At 46.3% G+C, this 21,794-nt stretch overlaps 1 protein-coding gene across 22 annotated transcripts in view; it reads right to left on the bottom strand.

The window, feature by feature from the left end:
* Positions 1-20,635, bottom strand: part of LOC122564903 (netrin-G2-like) — a 127,913-nt gene extending 107,278 nt beyond the window's left edge. For 21 of the 22 annotated variants that reach the window (XM_043720341.2, XM_087998351.1, XM_043720344.2 and 18 more), the window contains exons 1-3: positions 20,385-20,403; positions 19,373-19,958; positions 1,834-2,477 (exon numbers count right to left, since the gene is read on the bottom strand). In XM_043720341.2, coding sequence (XP_043576276.1) covers positions 1,834-2,477; positions 19,373-19,627 — 899 coding nt within the window. In that variant the 5' untranslated portion in view covers positions 19,628-19,958; positions 20,385-20,403. Of the gene's footprint in view, positions 1-1,833; positions 2,478-19,372; positions 19,959-20,384 lie in introns of all 22 variants that reach the window. The other variant, XM_087998355.1, reaches the window with a different exon arrangement.
* Positions 20,636-21,794: the final 1,159 nt, after the last annotated feature.

Genomic DNA, 21,794 nt, shown 5'->3' with positions numbered 1-21,794 from the left:
GGCAAAAAATGGTTGCTTAGAGTGAAATTCTCCCCCTCAGTAGAAGGCCAATAGACAGGGGTTACGGTTTTAAGGAACAGGAGGGTTAGAGTGTTTTGAGGAAGATTACTCTCATATAAAGCGTGGTGAGTATATGGAACTCACTACCTTCAAGGGTGGTAAAGGCATTTATGAAGTATTTAGATAAGTACCTGAAATGCCTCAGCATATAAATCGTTGGGACCGATTGCAAGAAAATGGGAAGAGAATTAATGGATTCTTGATGACCTGTGCAGTCACTTCCTAAGCGGTAAAACCTCTCTGGCCTTGAAATTAGCTGTGGCCAAAATGGTCCTTTTGAACGGAAACAAAAGGCACATTCAAAGCTCAGAACGAAGAGAATTGAAAGATAGCAAAGGACTCTTTCAAAAATCATGTTTGCAAACCAGAAATAAACTTTGAAGTAGATTACATTCAGTTCCTCACCTGTCCAACCTTGTTGGGTTTATTACCTTCAGGGAAGTGAACTTATTCCAAATATTGCAAATCCAAATTTGATTCATTTTGGGCCTCTCCTCCTCATAGTTCATGTAAACAGGACCCAAAGCTAACTGTGAACCCAGGAGTTGATTGTTTCTTTTTTGTGCTAACTTGGGCATTTAGATTTGGAATGAACTGCATGAAGACACTCCAGTCCCAACTTGTCCATATGTCAGTAGACTGGTTAGCCCTGGCTTATATCCAAAGCTTCACTAGTCCTTTTTTTTAGCTTTCGCCCAAGACCTTGATGACTACAACATTCCAGTGTTAGTAACATCACTTTCTCTGATATTTCGTACAATCTATTCCATATAAATGATTTGGATGCAAGCATAAAAGGTACAGTTAGTAAGTTTACAGATGACACCAAAATTGGAGGTGTAGTGGACAGCGAAAAAGGTTACCTCAGATTACAAGGCGGTCTTGATCAGATGGGCCAATGGGCTGAGAAGTGGCAGATGGAGTTTAATTCAGATAAATGTAAGGTGCTGCATTTTGGGAAAACAAATCTTAGCAGGACTTATATACTTAACGGTAAGGTCCTAGGGAGTGTTGCTGAAAAAAAGAGACCTTGGAGTGCTCCTTAAAAGTGGAGTCGCATGTAGATAGGATAGTGAGAAAAGTGTTTGGTATGCTTTCCTTTATTGGTCAGAGTATTGAGCACAGGAATAGGGAGGTCATGTTGTGGCTGTACAGGACATTGGTTAGGCCACTGTTGGAATATTGTGTGCAATTCTGGTCTCCTGCTTATCAGAAGAATGTTGTGAAACTTGAAAAGGTGCAGAAAAGATTTACAAGGATGTTGCCTGGGTTGGAGGATTTGAGCCATAGGGAGAGATTGAATAGGCTAGGGCTATTTTCTCTGGAGTGTTGGAGGCTGAGGGGTGACCTTATAGAGGTTTATAAAATTGTGAGGGACATGGATAGGATAAATAGACAAAGTATTTTCCCTAGGGTGAGGAAGTCCAGAACTCGAGGATGTAGGTTTGGAGTGAGAGGGGAGAGATACAAAAGAGACCAAAGAGACAACGTTTTCATGCAGAGGGTGGTACATGTATTGAATGAGCTGCCAGAGGAAGTGGTAGAGGCTAGTACAATTGCAACATTTAAGAGGCATTTGGATGGGTATATGAATAGGAAGGGTTTGGAGGGATATGGGCCAAGGGCTGGCAGGAGGAACAAGATTGGATTGGGGCATCTGGTCAGCATGGATGAGCTGGACTGCAGGGTGTGTTTCTGTGCTATACATCTCTATAACTCTATAATAAAAAGCGAATGAGACTTTGAACAACTCTATTCCAACAATAATCTTACCTGCCCATGATTTCAACATTTGAAATGGCGTAGAAGTATGTATTTAGATATTTCCTCTGAACGAATGTCCCTCCAGTTGCAGGTTTTATCAGCCTGATTCGAAGGTCTGTTAAGGTGAAAAAGTCCCTCAGTCCCTTGTTAATGTCCATTCTCTTGTACAGAGCCTCCATGTTCTGGAGGAGTGTGCCTGCAAAAATGGCAAAGCGTTCCTTGACCTCAAAGTGCAAATTCTTCTCATTTTCAAAGCCCACCCACTTCGAGTAGTCTTCTGTACAGATGACCTGGAGAGCAGTCACAGGTGAGAGATCCCGAACGTTTTTGGCCTCCATTCTGAAAGCCTCCATGCAATCCTCCGCGTAGTATTGGTAAGGCTGCCATGTCCTTCCATAGTTGAGGGACTTCTCCAATATCATAGTGGTGGGTCGACCTGCCTCAAAAGTAATGACTATATTCTCAGTGAGTTGTATGCTCTTATTCCAAGAGAGGGTGATGTTGGCCAAGAGAGGTTCAGGGTATTTGCTCCAAGTGACACTTTGCCAGTAAGTTACGGGTCCATTATTCTCTTGATCAAACATTAATTTGGGCGGGTGAGCCAGATCTGGGTTTGAAGAATCGCATTCACTAAAGCACATGTAGGGATTGCCCTGAAATGAGAATGTTGAGAAAAGATTGTTTAGTTTGGAGGTTTTGTTTTAAAAGCATACTTACAAATGCATCAAAGACATTTCTATAAACAGGACAGAAACTTTACTACACAAAGCATTGTGCCGTTCCTTGGATGTGACCTGAGAATGTGATATTCTCTTTTCAAGGCTTTTGCTTCAGATTATAATTTCTACAGTAAATCTGCAATTGCCAATTAGCCTCTTTCTGTACTATGACCCATTCGTCTGCTCTTATCCTCACAGTCCTTTTCATTTAATTCCTTGAAGTGGTCTGACAGTTTTATTTTGAAATCATTCATAGTCCCTGTTTCCATCCTTAGGTAAAAACAATGACTGCAGATGCTGGAAACCAGATTCTGGATTAGTGGTGCTGGAAGAGCACAGCAGTTCAGACAGCATCCGAGGAGCAGTAAAATCGACGTTTCGGGCAAAAGCCCTTCATCAGGAATAAAGGCAGAGAGCCTGAAGGGTGGATAGGTGAGTGGGGTTGGGGAGAAAGTAGCATAGAGTACAATAGGTGAGTGGGGAGGGGATTGTACTCTATGCTACTTTCTCCCCACCCCCACCCTCCTCTCATTTATCTCTCCACCCTTCAGGCACTCTGCCTGTATTCCTGATGAAGGGCTTTTGCCCGAAACGTCGATTTTACTGCTCCTCGGATGCTGTCTGAAGTGCTGTGCTTTTCCAGCACCACTAATCCAGAATCTGTTTCCACCCTTGTCAGGTCAATATTACTTTCTGCATAAAAAGGTTCTTCATCACCCACCTTTTCCTGCAGCATTTACTCAAAACCAAAAATCTACATCCCTTCGTCTTGCGCCACCAGCATATAGCAACAGTCTACTCCTACCTACCCTATTTAAGCTCTACAAACTAAACTAGTCAATACCTAACCACCCCCCTCCCAACCCCCACCCCTCTCCAATCTCTGGAGCCATCTACTAAATCTCCTCTGTACCCCCTTAAGGACTTTCAGATCCTTCCCAAAGAATGGTGACCAGAACTGGATGCAATACTCTAACTGGGGCCCAGGCTAAAGCTTTATACAAGTTCAGCATAACTTCCAAAAGAACTGCGGATGCTGTAAATCAGAAACAAAAACAGAAATTGCTGGAAAGGTCAGCAGGTCTGGCACCATCTGTGGAGAGAAATTGGAGTTAACGTTTTGGGTTGAGTGACCCTTCCTCAGAACTTCCCTATTTATGAATCCCAAGATTCCATATGCTTTGTAAACCATACTCTCAAGATACCTTGACACCTTCAAAGATTTATACCTGGGCATTTCCTGGACCCTTTATTTCTAAACATTTTTTTTAAACAGTGCTATTTATTTAGTCTGTCCCTGTCATCAAAGTAAATCATTTCGTATTTCTTTATTAAATTCCACTGGCTGCATGCCTGCTCATTCTGCTAAACCATCAATGTCCTGTTGGAGTACTGAGCTAGATATAAACCAGCTGCTTCCCTGGCTATTTTAGCTCACTGCCCTTCATCCAACTGACTTTGTTTTAGCAAATCTGAGAGGGTCGGAATGTTGTGGGTTCAACTCCCCAGAATCTCAGTACGTTCATTGGAGCACCAAAGAAATATTGCATTGTTCAAAGTACCATTTTTCATATGAAACTTCGAAGCAAGGTCCTGCCTGCTTGTTCAGGTGGATATTAGAGATCCCATGGGAGAGAGGGAATTCCAGCCTGGTGCTTAAGTAGCTAATAGCATTGCTGCCAATGATGAAGCAAAGACAGGGTTGGGCAGGTGCAATGAAAACTAAGGGACCTTCTGTATTTTAGTGGCCTGGGAGGTCAAGGCTGTTCGACCATAGTAGGCTATGGGAGGCATGGGTGTTTTTAAAGGAATCTAGAGACTTTGGATTCAAATGACTAATTCAAAGAGTCTTTGGTATGTGAGCACTTGTAGGAGAGGGGTGGAGTTTCTGGCTCTGGATAGAATGAGGAGGGTGAGGCATGGGTTGCTTCTCCCTTTACTTCTGTGCTATTTAAGTGCTGCTAAATAAGATAAATATGCAATTTTATTATTGTATTCATCATTTATTCATTCCTGTAGTGCACAGGCTTGGGAGAAGTTTTCCCTTCACTCTTTCTTTCATAGCTTTGTTCTAGAAAGGATATGATTAAACTGGAGTGGGTTCAGAAACGATTTACCAGGATGTTGCAGGGTTTGGGATATGAAAACAAACTGAAAGTGCTGGGGCTTTTTTCATTGGAGGTTGAGGGGTGACCCTATTGAGGTTTATAAAATCATGAGGGGCAATGATAAGGTGAGTGACAAAGGTCTTTTCCCTAGGGCAGGGGAATTCAAAACTAGGGGGAATCTATTTAAGGTGAATTGTTTCAACGAGATCACCTCTCATTCTTTAGAATTTCCAATTCTGTATGGCTCAATTCCACACTACATGTTGATGTGCAAACTAGGCTATCAATGATGCTTTCTGAAGTAACAAATGAAATCTGACAAACATAATCAAAATGTATGGAATACAAAAAAGCAAAGCAAGGAAATTGGTACAATTTTTTCATATCTGAAATCTGATCTCAGCGTTGATTATTAATCATGACACCGACTTTGGTTTAAATTCCTTATTCATCCCTTTTCCAGTAGCTCAATGGCTAAATATAGCCCTTTGTGTAACAGTGAGACATGCAAGCCAAGATGTTCAAAGGTTTGGACTTCCTTTTGGAGTTGTGAGGAGTCTAAAATGGACTTTAATATCCACCAAGAGAGGAACAAAAAGGGGAAATCAGTTTGCATCATAATTGTCTGATATGAAGCAGAGGATGTGCATGTGTGTAGGTACAATGTGGCCCCAGGATCAGGTTTGACTTGTGATGTTAAAACACTATAGGGATTTTCAAAGGAATACAAAGCACTTGGATGAGAGACTGCAGAGCTGCTAACAATGGTGACCCATAGCTCAACATGGGTTAGCACAGTCAGGCAAAAGGAAAAGAAAAGGAACAAGTTGATGAGGAAAATTCTAATAATTTTATAATACACCCTTTTCCTTATCTTCGTTCTCCCATGGAAACACCTCAGGCACCTGTCATGGCTGTCTGATCAAGATACGGGTGATTTTTGGACTTGTTCTCCATTCTATCATTGTTTAGTATGTATCTCATTGTGTATGGCTGTGGCAAGTACCTCTGCTGCTTCAAACCTTCAATGACTTAGTGAAACAATTTCAACTTTCTCCATAGGGTCCACCTTCTATGCCTTAGTAAGCTGGCTGCTCAAATTTGACAGCATCTCAATGAAAGAGGAGAAAGTGAGGACTGCAGATGCTGGAGATCAGAGTCGAGAGTGTGGCACTGGAAAGGTACAAGCAGGTCAGGCAGCATCCGAGGAGCAGGAGAACCGACATTTTGGGCATAAGCCCTTCAGGGCTTCCTGATAAAGGGCTTGTGCTCAAAATGCCGATTTGCCTGCTCCTCTGATGCTGCCTGACCTGCTGTGCTTTTCCAGCACCACACTCTCGTCAGCATCTCAATGAAAAGAAGATCTGTGTGAGAAGGGAAGCATTTCCAATTTAAAAAAAAATAGTTTTAAGCAGTTGTTTAACATTTCATTCCTAATGTGGCATCTCTGATTATAATCCAGTCTGCACCAAAACCATGCAGTCATAGAACAGAGGGATCGAGGTCCAGAACCATGAGGTTATGCTACAGCTATACAAAACTCTGGTGCGGCTGCACTTGGAGTATTGTGTACAGTTCTGGTCACTGCATTATAAGAAGGATGTGGAAGCTTTGGAAAGGGTGCAGAGGAGATTTACTAGGATGTTGCCTGGTATGGAGGGAAGGTCTTACGAGGAAAGGCTGAGGGACTTGAGGTTGTTTTCGTTAGAGAGAAGAAGGTTGAGGGGTGACTTAATAGAGACATTTAAGATAATCAGAGGGTTAGATAGGGTGGACAGGGAGAGCCTTTTTCCAAAAATGGTGACGGCGAGCACGAGGGGGCATAGCTTTAAATTGAGGGGTGATAGATATAGGACAGTTGTCAGAGGTAGTTTCTTTACTCAGAGAGTAGTAAGGATATGGAATGCTTTGCCTGCAACGGTAATAGATTCACCAACTTTAAGTACATTTAAGTCGTCATTGGACAAGCTTATGGACGTACATGGAATAGTGTAGGTTAGATGGGCTTAAGATTGGTATGACAGGTCGGTGCATCATCGAGGGCCGAAGGGCCTGTATTGCGCTGTAATGTTCTATGTTCTATATAGTCTGGTGGGATCTGACAGATAGGTCAAACTGCTACTTGCTGAGCTAAGTTCAGACTTTACTGCAATCATACTTTAAATAATGTTGAATATACACACTTCCCACTTCATGAATGCTTTCGGTTGAGGAGACCATGTGGATATTAAAATGTGATGAGGTGAAAATTCAGTGTGACTTAAGGAGTGAAAAGGATAAGAACCATTTGCATATATTCAAATGGAAAAATGATTTCATTTTTAATAAGGCTAAACTGGATTTCACTTTAATCCCAGCAGATCAAAAATTAAATTGAATGAACTGTTAGTCAAATGAAAAGAAAAGCTCATGCTGCATATTGTAGCTAGAAGTCAGATGATACTTTTAAAACGGAGCCTGGCTAACATTGCTAGCAATGGTGAATGCTTTGTAAGGATAGAATACATTTTATTCCTCTTTGGCAGCAGTCATTCTTCTGGCTTGGCAGTGGACCAGCTTATTACTTTCTACCTAAATGTCGCACAGTAAAAGGAAACCTAATAGTATAAAACAACTCCAGCTACAATGTATTGAACACATGAGCCATTATTCTTGTATGAATATGATTTTGTGGTAAGTAGACCTCAGTGTGAATGGACTGCATCTGGAGGGAAGTCTCTCAGCTTGACTGTAGTGAGTGAAGAATAGTTAGGGAAGCAATTCCATTAATGGGTGGTTAACAGATGAACTAAACTTCATTGTAGAGATTTTCTATCCTATTGTGGACTAATAGAATTCTAAAATCCTAGAGAAAATCCTTACTAATATCATAGTGGGTAATTCAAACTGGACTGGCTGGGTTTTGCATTCACAAAATACACTGAAAAGTGTAGGATTTGCATTTATTCAGTGCATCTGTGGGCAAGGTTCACAATTTGTTGCAGTTTTCCTTGAAAGAATTGAACTATTCTATGCTCGAGAATAGATATGAAATAATTGTCACTGAATATTTTTAAGATTTCCAATTGTTGTTATCTTTAAACATTTTAGCCATTACCTCGCCTCAGTTGCCATTACTGGTGTTCTGTTTTCACAGATTAATACAGCATTTGAATCATCATGAAATGTCTGCATATTAAGAAGAGTTCATTTGGCAGGTACATTCAGAGGGTAACAGATGCTGGGATCTCTCAATGGTCAAAGGAATTATGTTTTTATTAAAAAAAGGAAAGCTGAGGCTTTTGTGACGTTGTCAAATCAGTAACAGATTTCTACAACTTCATTATTTCTGCAATTCTCTATTTGCCCCATTAGTATCTTTAATTTGCAAGTCAGATATTTCTAAGAGTTCCTCTCAACATTTGCACTTTGGATTGGAAATTCTTGATTTCAATTTACAAATGTGCTGCAGCAATTCATGGATATTTTAACTGGATGCTAACAAAAATGCAAGTGTATTTTTTTATATAATGTACTTCAAACAAAATGGAAATTCTCTTGGGAAATTGACAGAGCAATGATTAGCATAAGTTACTCTTAGATCTGACAACTTTGAAGTTTAGAAATGGTATATGGGATGCATTTTTAACAACATTTTGCGCTCATTAAAAAACTCCCAAATCCGAAAGTATGTGGAAGGATGCAAGGTACTAAAAAAAAGCTTATTGATTAGAAGAAGACATGAAAAGATATTCATGTACAGGAACATTGTCTCATTTTTACCATGCAATATATTAACTATCTAATGGGTAAAATCTCATCTTCTCTCTCAAGCTTGCTTGTACCATTATACATACTTCGTAGTTTGCAGTTCAACCTGAGATTTGCCAAGTGGTGGGAAATGGAGATAACCTCAGAAAGGTAGCCAACATAATCAAAGGTCCCTCCCACCCCAGTTATAATCCATTCCAACCTCTTCCATCAGCAGAAGATACAAAGCTTAAACACTCGTACCAATAGATTCAAGAACAGTTTCTTCCCCTCTGTTATTAGACTTCAGAATGGACCACTCAAATTTCAAATTTAATGTTGACTTTGCTGTTTGTGCACCTTCTCTGCAGCCATAACATTGTATTCCTCAATCTGTTCTATTACCCTTATGCACTTTGTATGGTATGATCTGCCTGTACTGCACACAAAACAAAACTTTTTACTGTAACTAGGTGACAATAATGAATCAAATCAGCAATTGTTGGTAAGGAATGATGTAAGACAACCTGCAACTGTGAAAAAAAGGCATGCCTAGTGATTAGGTTGAGTTGGAAGGAAGTTATGGATGTGGGCATGGAATATATTAATCTGATGGAAATGGAGGAGAATGGGTCAGGTGTTTGAAATGTAGCATTTGCCATGTAAGAGGAACTGATCCTTGCATGAATGATGGGGCATGAATTCTTGACATAGAAGGAAATCAGAACGTTATGGGGATGGTGTTGAAGTGGGGAGTTACCACCTGGATTAGCCATGATCTTACTGAATGGTGGATCGAGTTAGATGGGCTGAATGGCCTGATTCTACTCTTAATTCATACCTGAGGCAGTGATAACCAAGATGTTGGAGCTGTCTCTGGAATAACGGGAAACTATGACTCTTTAACTGGAATAGAACATTGAGAAACTCCCTCTCTGACGGAGTGGGGGATTGATCTGCAGCGGTTCAGGAAGACAGCTCACCATTAGCTTCTCTCGGGCAACTCGAGATGGGCAATAAATACTGGCCTGGCCAGTGACTCCTACGCAGGCGAATAAATAACAAAGAGGAGTTTGACAGCATGAAGCTGGAAAGCACCGCACAATGGATGTTTTTACAGACATGGGCTGTTTTCCCTGGAGAGTCAGAGGCGGAGGGGTGACCTTATAGAGGTTTCTGAAATCATGAGGGGCATGTATGGGATAAATAGACAAAGCCTTTTCCTGGGGTGGGGGAGTCCAGAACTAGCGGGCATAGGTTTAGGGGGAGAGGGGAAAGATATAAAAGAGACCTAAGGGGCAACTTTTTCACTCAGAGGGTGGTACGTATATAGAATAAGGTGCCTGAGGACGTGGACGAGTTGGACCGACGGTCTGTTTCCGTGCTGTACATCTCTGTGACTCTATATACCGATAAAATAAACAACAGACAAATCAGCTGAATTTAAAATGCATACAGCACGGAGTTTCGCGCTATTGATAGCGCGTTTGTTCTGGAACCTGTTTAAATGAATAGCCGCTGCATCAAATTAATAACAATGCTTTAAAGTCGTGAGTCTAATAAAGGCATGAGTTACTGTAGCAAAACCGCAAATTGCTGGAGAAACTCAGCAGCTCTGGCAGCATCTGTGGAGAGAGAAAGCAGAGTTAACGTTTGGAGACTCAGATGCTGCCAGAGCTGCTGAGTTTCTCCAGCAAGTTCTGATTTCCAGCCGCGATTCTTTGTTTTGTTTTGTGACAAGTTGCTGAGATCACCCAGAGACAGTGAACTGGGGAAGGGGCAATTAGAACAGGAGCTGGAGAAACATTAACTCTGTTTCTCTCTCCTTCGCTGCTGCCTGAGCTGCTGAGTTTCTCCAGCACTTTCGGATTTTATTTCGGATCCGCAGTAGTTTAGTTTTATTCGAGAATTTGGGGAATTTCACCAACGGTATCATCAGCTTCATGTGGATTTTCCCAATTGTCTGTTTTAACGATTTGTATTTGCACGGGGAGAAGGATTGGGAGTATAAGGTGGTTAAATATTTATGAAAAAATATTCATATTCAGATATGGAGTTCGCTCGTTATTACTGAATGTGTGGATGTAAAGGAGCGCTTGTGCTGTCTGGCCGTATCCAGGAGTAAATCTCCATGGATCTGGACTCTTGGGAAGATTGACGGTGGAGGCGGGAGACAGTGTTCTGAGAATCGAAGGTTAACGCGAGGCAGCTGCAGACTGAGCGCTTTGGGTTGAATTATCGTGAAGGCACACCCTGCTCACACACACAGCATTCCCTGGGAAGCTTTCTGAACCCTGTCCGAGTTGCTGTCCTCCCTTCCACATCTGAAGGGGTTCTCTTTCACAAATTTAAACGAGTTCTCCACTTCCAGCTCAAATATCAGACTCAAATCCGGCTGGATACTTCACTGTCAACCTAGAAGGGTCGCTGGACCCGAAACATGAACTCTGCATTCTCTTCGCAGATGCTGCCAGACTGGGTGAATGTATTGCCAGCAATTTCTGTTTTGTTTCTGAATTCCAGCAATTCTTTCGGTTTTCATTTACTTAACTGTGTCCTTGACTTCCTGCGATCTCATTATTAAATACAAAGGCGATTGAATGTAATGGACAGAATGTAATGCGCCAAATGAATGCACTTAATATAAACGCTATTAAATCGGTATTTCCTGAGCACGGTCTGACTGAAAGGGGGTTTTCTCTGTTGGAAATCTGCGTTGCCCACCTCCCCCCTACCGTCGGTAAGTGTCTCTTTAAGGGCCGAGACGCTGAACTTTGATTACATATTAAATATCCCGGAAACGCCTCTTGAACAGGACAGTCAGTTACTAAGTCCAGCGCGGCTAACGGCTCTCACTCAAGTTTCATCGATTTGATTTTATTCTTTAAGGGAGGTCGTTTGAATCCAAGGTCGCGCTTCAACAGGGAGTTGTACAAAAGTTCCTCTCAGTGAGCCAGGCCCAAGTTTGAAGGTGCTTTATCACGCCTCTCTCAGAGGGGGAGAAAGCTCAGATTTAACAGGGAGCTCCGGGAGACCATCGCCATGCCCTTGGGAAGTTAGACCGGGACAAACTGGGTTCAGATGCCGCCCTGAAGCGTGTCTGACATCAGGCTCTGAACTGGCCTGCGGGTGGGACAGAGGATGGAGGAAGCAAATTGAAAGGGGAGGGGGGGGGGCGGGAGAGAGAGAGGATTGGTCTCAGGAGGAGAGAGGGCTAATCACGCCCTGCCCGCCAGGAGCAGCGCCGATTGCCATGGAACCGGAGACAGGGTGGGCAGCACCAGAACGGGAGCTTGGCCGGTGGGCCGGCCTCTACCAGCTCAGCGAGTAAACCTCCAACCCGATCCGCAACCTGAGCTACAAATCCTCTCCAAAATCTCAAATTGCGTGTGATCAATTTGATCTCCAGGTTTAATCCCAGAATGGACATCAGTCCCTCACCGAACAGGGAATACTTGCACGTTTCTCTTTCCTTCACTTGTGTTCTGGACTTTAACCTAAAGCTAATCCAGCCAGGGAATTCCATAGAAAGCATTCGGCGTTACTTTCATTACTGACTAGAAAAGTTGTGGGAAACACACACATAGACCCTGGCGCCCGCTCCATTTCCCATTCCCAGTCCCTTCAGAACCCTTCAAGTCTCATTCCCAGCTCTTCATAAACTGACAGATCGTTTCTCTGAGAGATGGATGGAGTGTGGGAAACATAGGGAATATTTCCTGTCGGAAGGAACATGTGAGGGAGTGCTCCAACACTGTCAACAACTCGGCAGCTCACTGCAATGGCCGTCATTTCAAGTTCAAACTCACAAAGGGTCACCCACCATCCCCTTCTCCCTTCCTTTCCCACATCCCCACCCCTCTTCCTCACTTCCCTTACAACCCCTCCCATTCCCCCTACACCCCTCCTCCCCCACACTCCTCCTCCCCTTCTCCCCCACATCCCTCCTCTTCACATTCCCTACAACCCCTCCTTCCCTTCCTCCTCCACATCCCCTCCCCTCTCACAGCAGTGCTGCCCCCGCTCCCGGTCCAGTCAATGAACTTCAAATCAATGAGTTTCAGTGACAGTTGAAATCCTGTCTAATACTGAACATAAACTGTCCCAGTCCCTTCTACTGTCTGTCTGTCGATAGCAACAGCCTGACTGCTTTCGGGAGCCCCACTGTGTGTGAGGCGAGGGTCAGCATATTTCCCCTCTGAACAATAGCGAGAATCTCGATTTGTTACTTTGCAAAACAAAAACAAATTGAAACGGACCCCTGTATGGAACTGGAAAGTAATTCATAACACTCACTGAAATTTGCACTCACGCTGTAATTCATTCTGTAACTCACCCCCTCACATTTACTCATTCTGTAACTCACCCTCACCAACTTTGTGACCCTCACTCACTGTAATTCACCCTCACTCCGTAAGGCACCCTCACTCTGCAACCCTCACTGTAACTCACCCTCACTCTGCAACCCTCACTCACTGTAACTCACCCTCACTCACTGTAACTCACCCTCACTCACTGTAACTCACCCTCACTCTGTAACTCACCCTTACTCTGCAACCCTCACTCACTGTAACTCACCCTCACTCACTGTAACTCACCCTCACTCTGCAACCCTCACTCACTGTAACTCACCCTCACTCCGTAACTCACCCTCACTCTGCAACCCTCACTCACTGTAACTCACCCTCACTCCGTAACTCACCCTTACTCTGCAACCCTCACTCACTGTAACTCACCCTCACTCCGTAACTCACCCTCACTCACTGTAACTCAACCTCACTCTGCAACCCTCACTCACTGTAACTCACCCTCACTGTAATTCACCCTCACTCACTGTATCTCACCCTCACTCTGCAACCCTCACTCACTGTAACTCACCCTCACTCTGTAACTCACCTTCACTCACTGTAACTCACCCTCACTCTGCAACCCTCACTCACTGTAACTCACCTCACTCTGCAACCCTCACCCACTGTAACTCACCCTTACTCTGCAACCCTCACTCACTGTAACTCACCCTCACTCCGTAACTCACCCTCACTCACTGTAACTCAACCTCACTCACTGTAATTCACCCTCACTCACTGTATCTCACCCTCACTCTGCAACCCTCACTCATTGTAACTCACCTTCACTCACTGTAACTCACCCTCACTCTGCAACCCTCACTCACTGTAACTCACCCTCAATCACTGTATCTCACCCTCACTCTGCAACCCTCACTCACTGTAACTCACCTTCACTCACTGTAACTCACCCTCACTCACTGTAACTCACCTTCACTCTGCAATCCTCACTCACTGTAACTCACCTTCACTCACTAACTCACCCTCAGTCCGTAACTCACCCTCACCCTGCAACCCTCACTCACTGTAACTCACCCTCACTCACTGTAACTCACCCTCACTCACTGTCTCACCCTCACTCACTGTGTCTCACCCTCGCTCACTCTGACACACTGGTCACTGGAGTACAGCCTTCCAGCCACAGAGTATAATGGGCCCATTCCGACGTTCACCGACAGTACAGCAATCTGCCGGTGAAGTCGGTAACTGGGGCGAGGCTGGAACCGGCCGCAACAAGTCAGAAACCCCAGCCCACCCTGCGGTGAGAGAACCTCCTCCAGCCGAACCCCTCTGGTTATTACTAACAACTGCTCCTCGGATGCTGCTTGACCTGCTGTGCTTTTCCAGCACCATTCTCATCTAGACTCTGGTTTCCAGCATCTGCAGTCCTTGTTTTTACCTTATTACTAACAACCGCAGCATACCTCTCCAAGCCGCCAGAGGAACTTATCTGACTCTCCCCCTGTCTCTGAGCGACCCAACACCGTCCTGACCTTGGTTATTTCATTGAGGTATGATACCCTGATCAATTCTCCCCGGAACGACCAGTCTTCCACACTCCAACTCTCCCTATAGGCCTGAGCAGGCAGAATGGTGAGCGAGCAGCTTGCGGCCATTCTGCCCTAACCGGCGACCTACTCCAATGGGATAGTAAGAGACACTGTCCCAACTCCCTGGGGTGAGTTGTAATGTGATGGGGAGTTCCTTCTGTGTAAATGCCCCTGCCCATGGACTGGGTGGGGCCAGCCTGGCACAGCCCGTGTACACGGGGTGCCAGTGGGGGGTTTGTCTCTGGCGATGGGAATGTAGGTCCTGCCTCAGTCAGTGGCACTGGGCACAAGCCAAAAGAGCGCCCTCACCCTGCGGCGGCAGCATCTGCCAATTTCCCCACCCCAACTCACCCTCACGCTGCCTGGGGTTTGGTTGCTGGGTTCGGGAGCCCCGTATCCAACCGAGAGTTCAGAAACCCCAAAGGAAAACAGATAGTGCTGAAGCTGGTCTGACTGAACTTGAACTCTGGTTCTCTCCGTCTCTCTCCACAGGTGCTACTGGACCCGCTGGGTTTCCTCAACACTTTCTGTTTTTGTTTCAGATTTCCAGCATCGGTAGCACTCTGTCTGATAAAACTGAACCCATTTCTTTTCCGAACAGTCTGGGGTTCAGATGCGTTCGCGTGGATTGGTCTGTGTGCCTGCAGCCGTGCCATGTTTATTTATAGCACTGGTCTGTAAGTGCTGACCTGCATGAGGATATACAGTAGTGCCTTTCATCACTCAGATCTTTCCCAAATCCCTTTTTAACATTGAGCGGTTGAAAACTAACTCATCAGATCACAGTTAGTTTAAAACTACTGAACAAAGATTCCCAGGTGACCTACAACTGCTGACCCTGACTCCTGAACAGCTGCTAAAAGGCATTTTAGAAATTCAGAATTTGAGAAGAGTAGTTCAGCCTGGCTGGAAAACACTTGGAGCTTCACGGGGGAGAGGATTTCAGCTCCTGGCGTCTGAGTCCTGAAGATGCGGGTGGGCCGAGAGGTAGAAGTTAGAGATACCCTGGGCCAGCGGGCAGCGCCCTACCCGAGAGCTCTCACTCACCCCTCGGAAAATAAATCAACCCGAGACAAAAAAAAAATCCATTCACTCACCCCCATCCTCACACACACACCAAACACAGAAACACACACACACATACATTCACCCACCCATACAGGCACACACACACACAGGCACAGATACCCACACACACATACACACAGGCACAGATACCCACACAGACACACACACACAGGCACAAATATTCGCACAGAAACACCCACCCACACACATTCACCCACCCATACAGGCACACGCCCACACATACACACACATACAGGCACAGATACCCACACAGATACCCACACAGACACACACACATACAGGCACAAATATCCGCACAGAAACACACACACAGACACACACATACAGGCACAAATATCCGCACAGAAGCACACACACACACATACAGGCACAGATACCCACACATATCCACACAGAAACACTCACCCACACACATTCATCCACCCATACAGGCACAGACCCACACACACAGACACACACCCACACATACAGGCATAGACACTCACTCCCACACCCACACAGGCACCTACCCACACACAGACACTCACCCACACATACAGGCATAGACACTCACTCCCACACCCACACAGGCACCTACCCACACACAGACACTCACCCACACAGACAGGCTGTGGCCACGCCTTCCCTTCCCCTGAGCATTGGCAGTGAACACGGAGCTGGAGTTAGGGAACGGTTTCTGATCCCCCACCCCGGAACATTGGGTCCCGGCTGCCAAATCATTGAAATGTAACCACCTGCTCTCACCGTTTGTTACTGTAATTTGTACCTATTTAGTAGGAGGTCGGTTGTGCAGGAAAATAAACAACAAGTTAGCCCAGGAGACTTCTGAAAAAATTAAACTACAATTTGGGACTATGTGCTTATTTTCTGTTTTCAAGGGACTGGGGTTTATTTTGCCGAATTACAAGGGTTTGTATTTAATCCTGTCTCGGAGAGTTAGTCCATGCTCCTCCAAGTTATCTGACTACGGGGACGCGGCTAGCCATGAACAAATAAAGCATGCTTTCAAATCCATATCCTGCGGGGCCTCCTGAGACAGGCTAATATTAGGAAGCAGACCCCTACCACCTCCGACTGACCACAGCAAATGGTTCAAGGCTACGGTTGCTGCTCACTTCAGGCCGCGTTTTTTCGTTCCCGGTAAATTATATGGTCCACTTCCTTGAGCTTCGGCGAATTAGAATTTTAACAAAAGGCTTCTTACAATCAGCGCCCCAGGCTTAATAAAAGCAGGATTCAACTTGCTACTAGTCTTGCCGAGAGACCAGCAGGATGGGAGACAGATTGGTTCCTGAATGCATTGGAATTGGTTTAACCATGACCGTGTGTCGGCCACATTATTTCCATCCTCCAAATTCAGGATTAGTCTGGCACCAATTCTGATTGCAGGATCGATGTTTGCTTTTGGAGTCGAGAATATTTTAAAGCTTTTCAGTTTTGTTTATTTTACCCCCTCTGGGTGAGATTCCTGCTTCTCCAGAGGATTGAACAAGGCTCTTACTACAAACAACAACACAACACAAAAAGGGGGCAAATTTGGTGATAGGTCTTCAGAGATTTGGGGAGTTGAGTGTGGCTGATAAATGCTGCCTGACCGCTGGCATACTCTCCTCATTTTACACCGTATCAAATTCAATCTCAAGGTGAGGATTTCCCTCCAGTTAGATCCGACCGAAGCAAATTTTAAACCAGGCAAGCAGCGAGGTGGGGCAGTGGACTTTAATTAAAATGAAATCAAAATGCATATCGTTAGCCCGTCAGTTAAAGCGGGACTTCGATCAAACAAAGGTGGGAGGAAGTGAGGACTGCAGATGCTGGGAAACCAGAGTTTAGATTAGAGTGGTGCTGGAAAAGCACCGCAGGTCAGGCAGCATCCGAGTAGCAGGAAAATCGACATTTCAGGCAAAAGCCTTTCATCAGGAATAAGACTGATTCCTGTCTGTTCCTGAAGAAGGGCTTACGCCCGAAACCTCGATTCTCCTGCTCCTGGATGCTGCCTGACCTGCTGTGCTTTTCCAGCATTACAGTCTCGACAATAAAAAATGGGGGGTTCGGAGAGAGTGTAAGGAATTCCATTTGGGAGGAATCTTATCAGAAGGTTTACGTCACCTTCCCCGCTGCCACCTCCACCGTCTCTTTAACATTGTTAAAGCGGGGAATGAGCAAAGTTCAGCGGCAGCACTGACTGACGGGCCCCTGGATCCGAACGCACGGCTTTCAGTCCAAATGTTTCCATTTCCCTCCCATCGCCTGGCATTACAGTGCGCGGCGGTCATTATGAAAATCTGAGGATATTGAATCAAAAATAACATTCGGGGATTTTCACAAGCCGATCTGTCGTTAATCCGGGACACTGTGTACAGCGACAGTGAAATGCATTAGTCTCTCATAATCCATTCTGAATAACTGCCTGTCTATTAGTCCAGTGGGTATTAAACTAAAGCAACGGCACTCGCCCGTAACTGAATTATTAATGTTGCAAAGTGCTTTCATTCATTCATTTCGGCTGGGCAACTCTGTATCCCAGCTTTAGTAAACCCACGGCTGTCCGGAGTGTGAGAAGCTTGGACAGGGATAAGCCCCCCCCGGTGGCCCAGTTAATGATGTTCTGGCCGAGTCCGCTCAGCGGAGCTTGTTCTCATCGGTGGGGCTTTCTAGTTCCCCACACCCCCACCACCTCTCTCTGTGTGTCTGTGTGTGGATGTGTATGTGTCTGGGTGTATGTGTGTCTGGTGATGGGTGTGTGTGTGTCTGAGTGTGTGTCTGTCTGGGTGTGTGTATCTGGGTGTGTGTGTGTGTATGTGTGTGTCTGAGTGTATCTCTCTGGATGTGGGTGTGTATCTGGGTGTGTGTGGGGGGGAGGGTGTTTGAGAGTGTGTGTGTGTGTATGTGGAGGGGTTGGGGGGGAGGAGGGGGGAGGAACTGGAGGGGGGAGGGGGAGGCCAGACTGCTCTCTGCACTAGCCCCCCAGCTCCAGCGGATGGAGGCAACTCTGGGTACACATCCACATTCCCGCTGGAGTTTCTTTTTTAAGTGTATTTTATCTACAACTTCTAAGTTGCTTTAACCCGGAGTGAACATGCGCCGAGAAAAGTCTTTAAAAATGATAGATGCAGTGGGAGCTGTCTGCGTGGCGGCGGGTCGGACAGGGCACAACACCGAAATATTCCGTGTTTCTCTCCGAGAATGTGACCTCCTGTTGTCCCCGCCTGCTGAAGGTAGCGGCAGAGAGACCACCAAAGCTCTCCCTCTCTATCTCTGTGCCCCTGTCTCAATCCCGCTCCCGCTGCATCTCCATGTTCCTCTGTGTTTGCCCCCCTCTCTCGCTTCCATCCAACATCTCCCTCTGCCCCTCTCTGCCGTCTCTGTCTCACCCTCTATCCCCCCTTCCTTTCTATCCCTGTCCCTCCCCTTCTCTGTCCCATTCTCTCTATCCCCCCTTCCTCTCTATCCCTGTCCCTCCCCTTCTCTGTCCCATTCTCTCTATCCCCCTTCCTCTATCACTGTCCCTCCCCTTCTCTGTCCCATTCTCTCTATCCCCCTTCCTCTCTATCACTGTCCCTCCCCTTCTCTGTTTGTCTCTGTCTCTCCCCCTTTCGCTCCCCGTCTCTATACCCACCTTCTGTTTCTCTTCCTCTCGTTTTTCTGTTTCCCCCTTCTCTGCCTCTCTCTCTGTCTCCCCCTCTCTCCTTTTGTCTATTTCTTCCCTTGTCTCTCTTTCTCTATCCCCACTTCCCCCTCCTCACAACCCCGTGTGCCTCCCTCTCCCCGGTTTTGTCTCTCTCTCTCCCGCCCCATGTCCCCTTTCAGTCTCTGTTCTCTCTGTCCCCAAATAGGCGTTGCTGAGTGAACTTTCCTGTTTCTGATCCTCGAAATATGAGGCTGCACAGTTTCACGGCGAGATGTTAATCCGGCTGAAAGTTTACCCCGGCTCGGGTTACTGAGGGGGGAGGGGGGTCTGTTTGTTGGCGGAGCGGGCAGCAGCGCCTCCTCGTGGCTCTCCTTACCAGCGCACAGAACCTCTCCGGAGGGTTTCCGCAAGTCACCCCTGGCGGTTCCACCTTCACCCTCAGGTACCGCTTCATGGCCATGGCTCGGGGCTGGCAGGCGTAAAACTCCCAGGAAGGGCCGGCGTCATCGGTGTTCACCAGCGACTTGCAGCTGTCGTACTGGCTCCGGGCCGAGAGCAGCGAGTACACCAGGGCGGCCAGTTGCAGCATCGAGCCGGAGCGCATGGTGCCCCGGGCGGAGCGCACACACATACAGCCCCCGGGGCGGCTGGAGAGGGCGCAGCGGGCACCGTGCCTCACTCAGCATGGGCACAGCTGGTACCTGAGCAGGGCAACCAGCCGTCCCAGCAACTCCATGGCTCCTGTCCGGCTACGGGCACTCGGCTCCCTCTCTCTTTCTCTCTCTCACACTCACTCACTCCCTCTGGCCGCTCGCCTCAATTTCAAACCGACCGCTTGAAATCCTCCCAAATCCAACCTGGGCTCAGTGACGAGGTCTCTGTGCTGTTCCTGCTGTCCCGTCCTCTCCACACTGGGGGACTTTCTCATGACCGACAAAACGAAGGGAGTGATGTGATATGACCTGAGGACATACAATAAGGAAAGATCAACCACTGGCAAAGTGACTCCAGCCCGCTCTCCCCCCCGCCCCCCCCAAAACCCGACCCCCAGCCCAACCGCCCCCCACCCCAGCTCCAGATACTGCCATCTCCCAGAGGTTTACCCAGCAACATCCTACCCCTCCACAAAATAACCCCCGCCACACTCACACATACACTCATAGACACACACTCAGACACATATACATACACACAGACATTTTTACACACAGACACGTATACACACACATACAAACATACACACATATACAGACACACACAAACACACTATATATACACAGATACACACACACAGACAAAGCCAGGCTCAGATTTAAGGTAAGAAGGAGGACAGCTTGGGGTCACAGAGACACTAACAGAATGAACAGTAGAGACAGAGAGAGACTAACCTGCATTCAAGATGCGATCCGGATTTTGAAACTAACGCTTGCTGCAGCGTGTGTGTGTGTGTGTTGCCTTGAAGGCTTTCCCAGTTTCTGACCTCCCCCTCGCACCTTCAAGGGCAGATGGCCAGGACTTTGGGCTAATGCTCTGGTCCAACTTAATGCGGAGGCTAAATCCTTTTTAACATCACTTTCAATCACTATCTGTGCTTTTATGTCAGAACTGCCTCAAGTCTGCGCAACTTCCTCCTGCACAGCCTCAGGCTCCGCTCTCCCCAATCAGTTTAAAGGGGAAGCACAGGGCTTCCATCCACTCTTAAAGGTACAGGTCTCCTGAAGGCCAACCCGACGACTGACCGCCCTGGAGGGTCCACCGAGAACCCTCTCTCTTTCTCTCTTTACCGATTTGAAGGGGACGAAAGGGTCGTTGTCAATTTATTCCAGGCAGCTAGCTTCACTCCCTCTTCCGGAGGGAGGAGAGAGAGCCAACCAGGAACGGACATCCCAAACTGCAGGGGAAGGGGATGGTGTCAAACTTTTACTCAACTTTGAGGGAGAAGCGAGGAGTTCTGATAAATGCCCCATTTAAAATCCAACACAAAGGAACAATTTAAATAGATCACCTGAAGATCACAGGTAACTAAGTGGATGGATCACATTCATAGGAACATGGGAATTAGGCAATTCATCCCTTGGAACCCTCTCCGCCATTTAATGCGGTTATAGCTGATCTTATCCCGGTCTCAGTTCCATTTTCCCGCCTGCTCCCCACAGCCCTTTATCCCGCTTGTCATCAGAAACATATCGGTTTCTTTCTTGAATCTGTTGGATTGATTCTGCCTCCAGTGCACTCTGGGACAGTGAGTTCCACAGACCCACAACCCGCTTAGAGAAGTCGGTTCTCCTCACCTCGGTTTTGAACCGACCTTCTTTCACTCTGTATCTATGCCCTCTTGTTCTAGAGTGTCCCACAAGGGGCGGGGGGGGGGGGGGGGGGGGGAGGAGACATCTGTATAACATCCACCTTATCCAATCCCTTTTAACATTTTATATACCTCACTCAGATCCCCCCTCAATCTACTGAATTCCAGCATGTACACGCCTAAACTATTCAACCGCGTCTCATACCACAGCCCTTTCATCCCTGGAATCAATCTGGTGAATCTGCTCTGAACTTCCCTCAATGCCACCACATCCTTCCTGAAGTAAGGAGACCAAACCTGGAAATAATACTCACCAATGCCATATATAATTTAAGAACACTACTTTTATAATCCAGTCCTTTTTCAATAAATGCCAGGATTCCATTTACCTTTCTTATTCTGTGCTGCACCTGCATACCCACTTTCTGTGTTTCATGCACAAGGACACCCAGATCCCTCTGCATGACATACTTTGGATCTGCTTTCTATTTAA

The sequence above is a fragment of the Chiloscyllium plagiosum genome, unplaced genomic scaffold, assembly GCF_037043375.1.
Source record: "Chiloscyllium plagiosum isolate Xiang-an unplaced genomic scaffold, Cpla_swu_hap1 HiC_scaffold_21, whole genome shotgun sequence".
Lineage (NCBI taxonomy): Eukaryota > Metazoa > Chordata > Chondrichthyes > Orectolobiformes > Hemiscylliidae > Chiloscyllium > Chiloscyllium plagiosum.
Note: the sequence above shows the minus strand (reverse complement) of the source record. Positions and strands in the feature narration are given on the sequence as shown.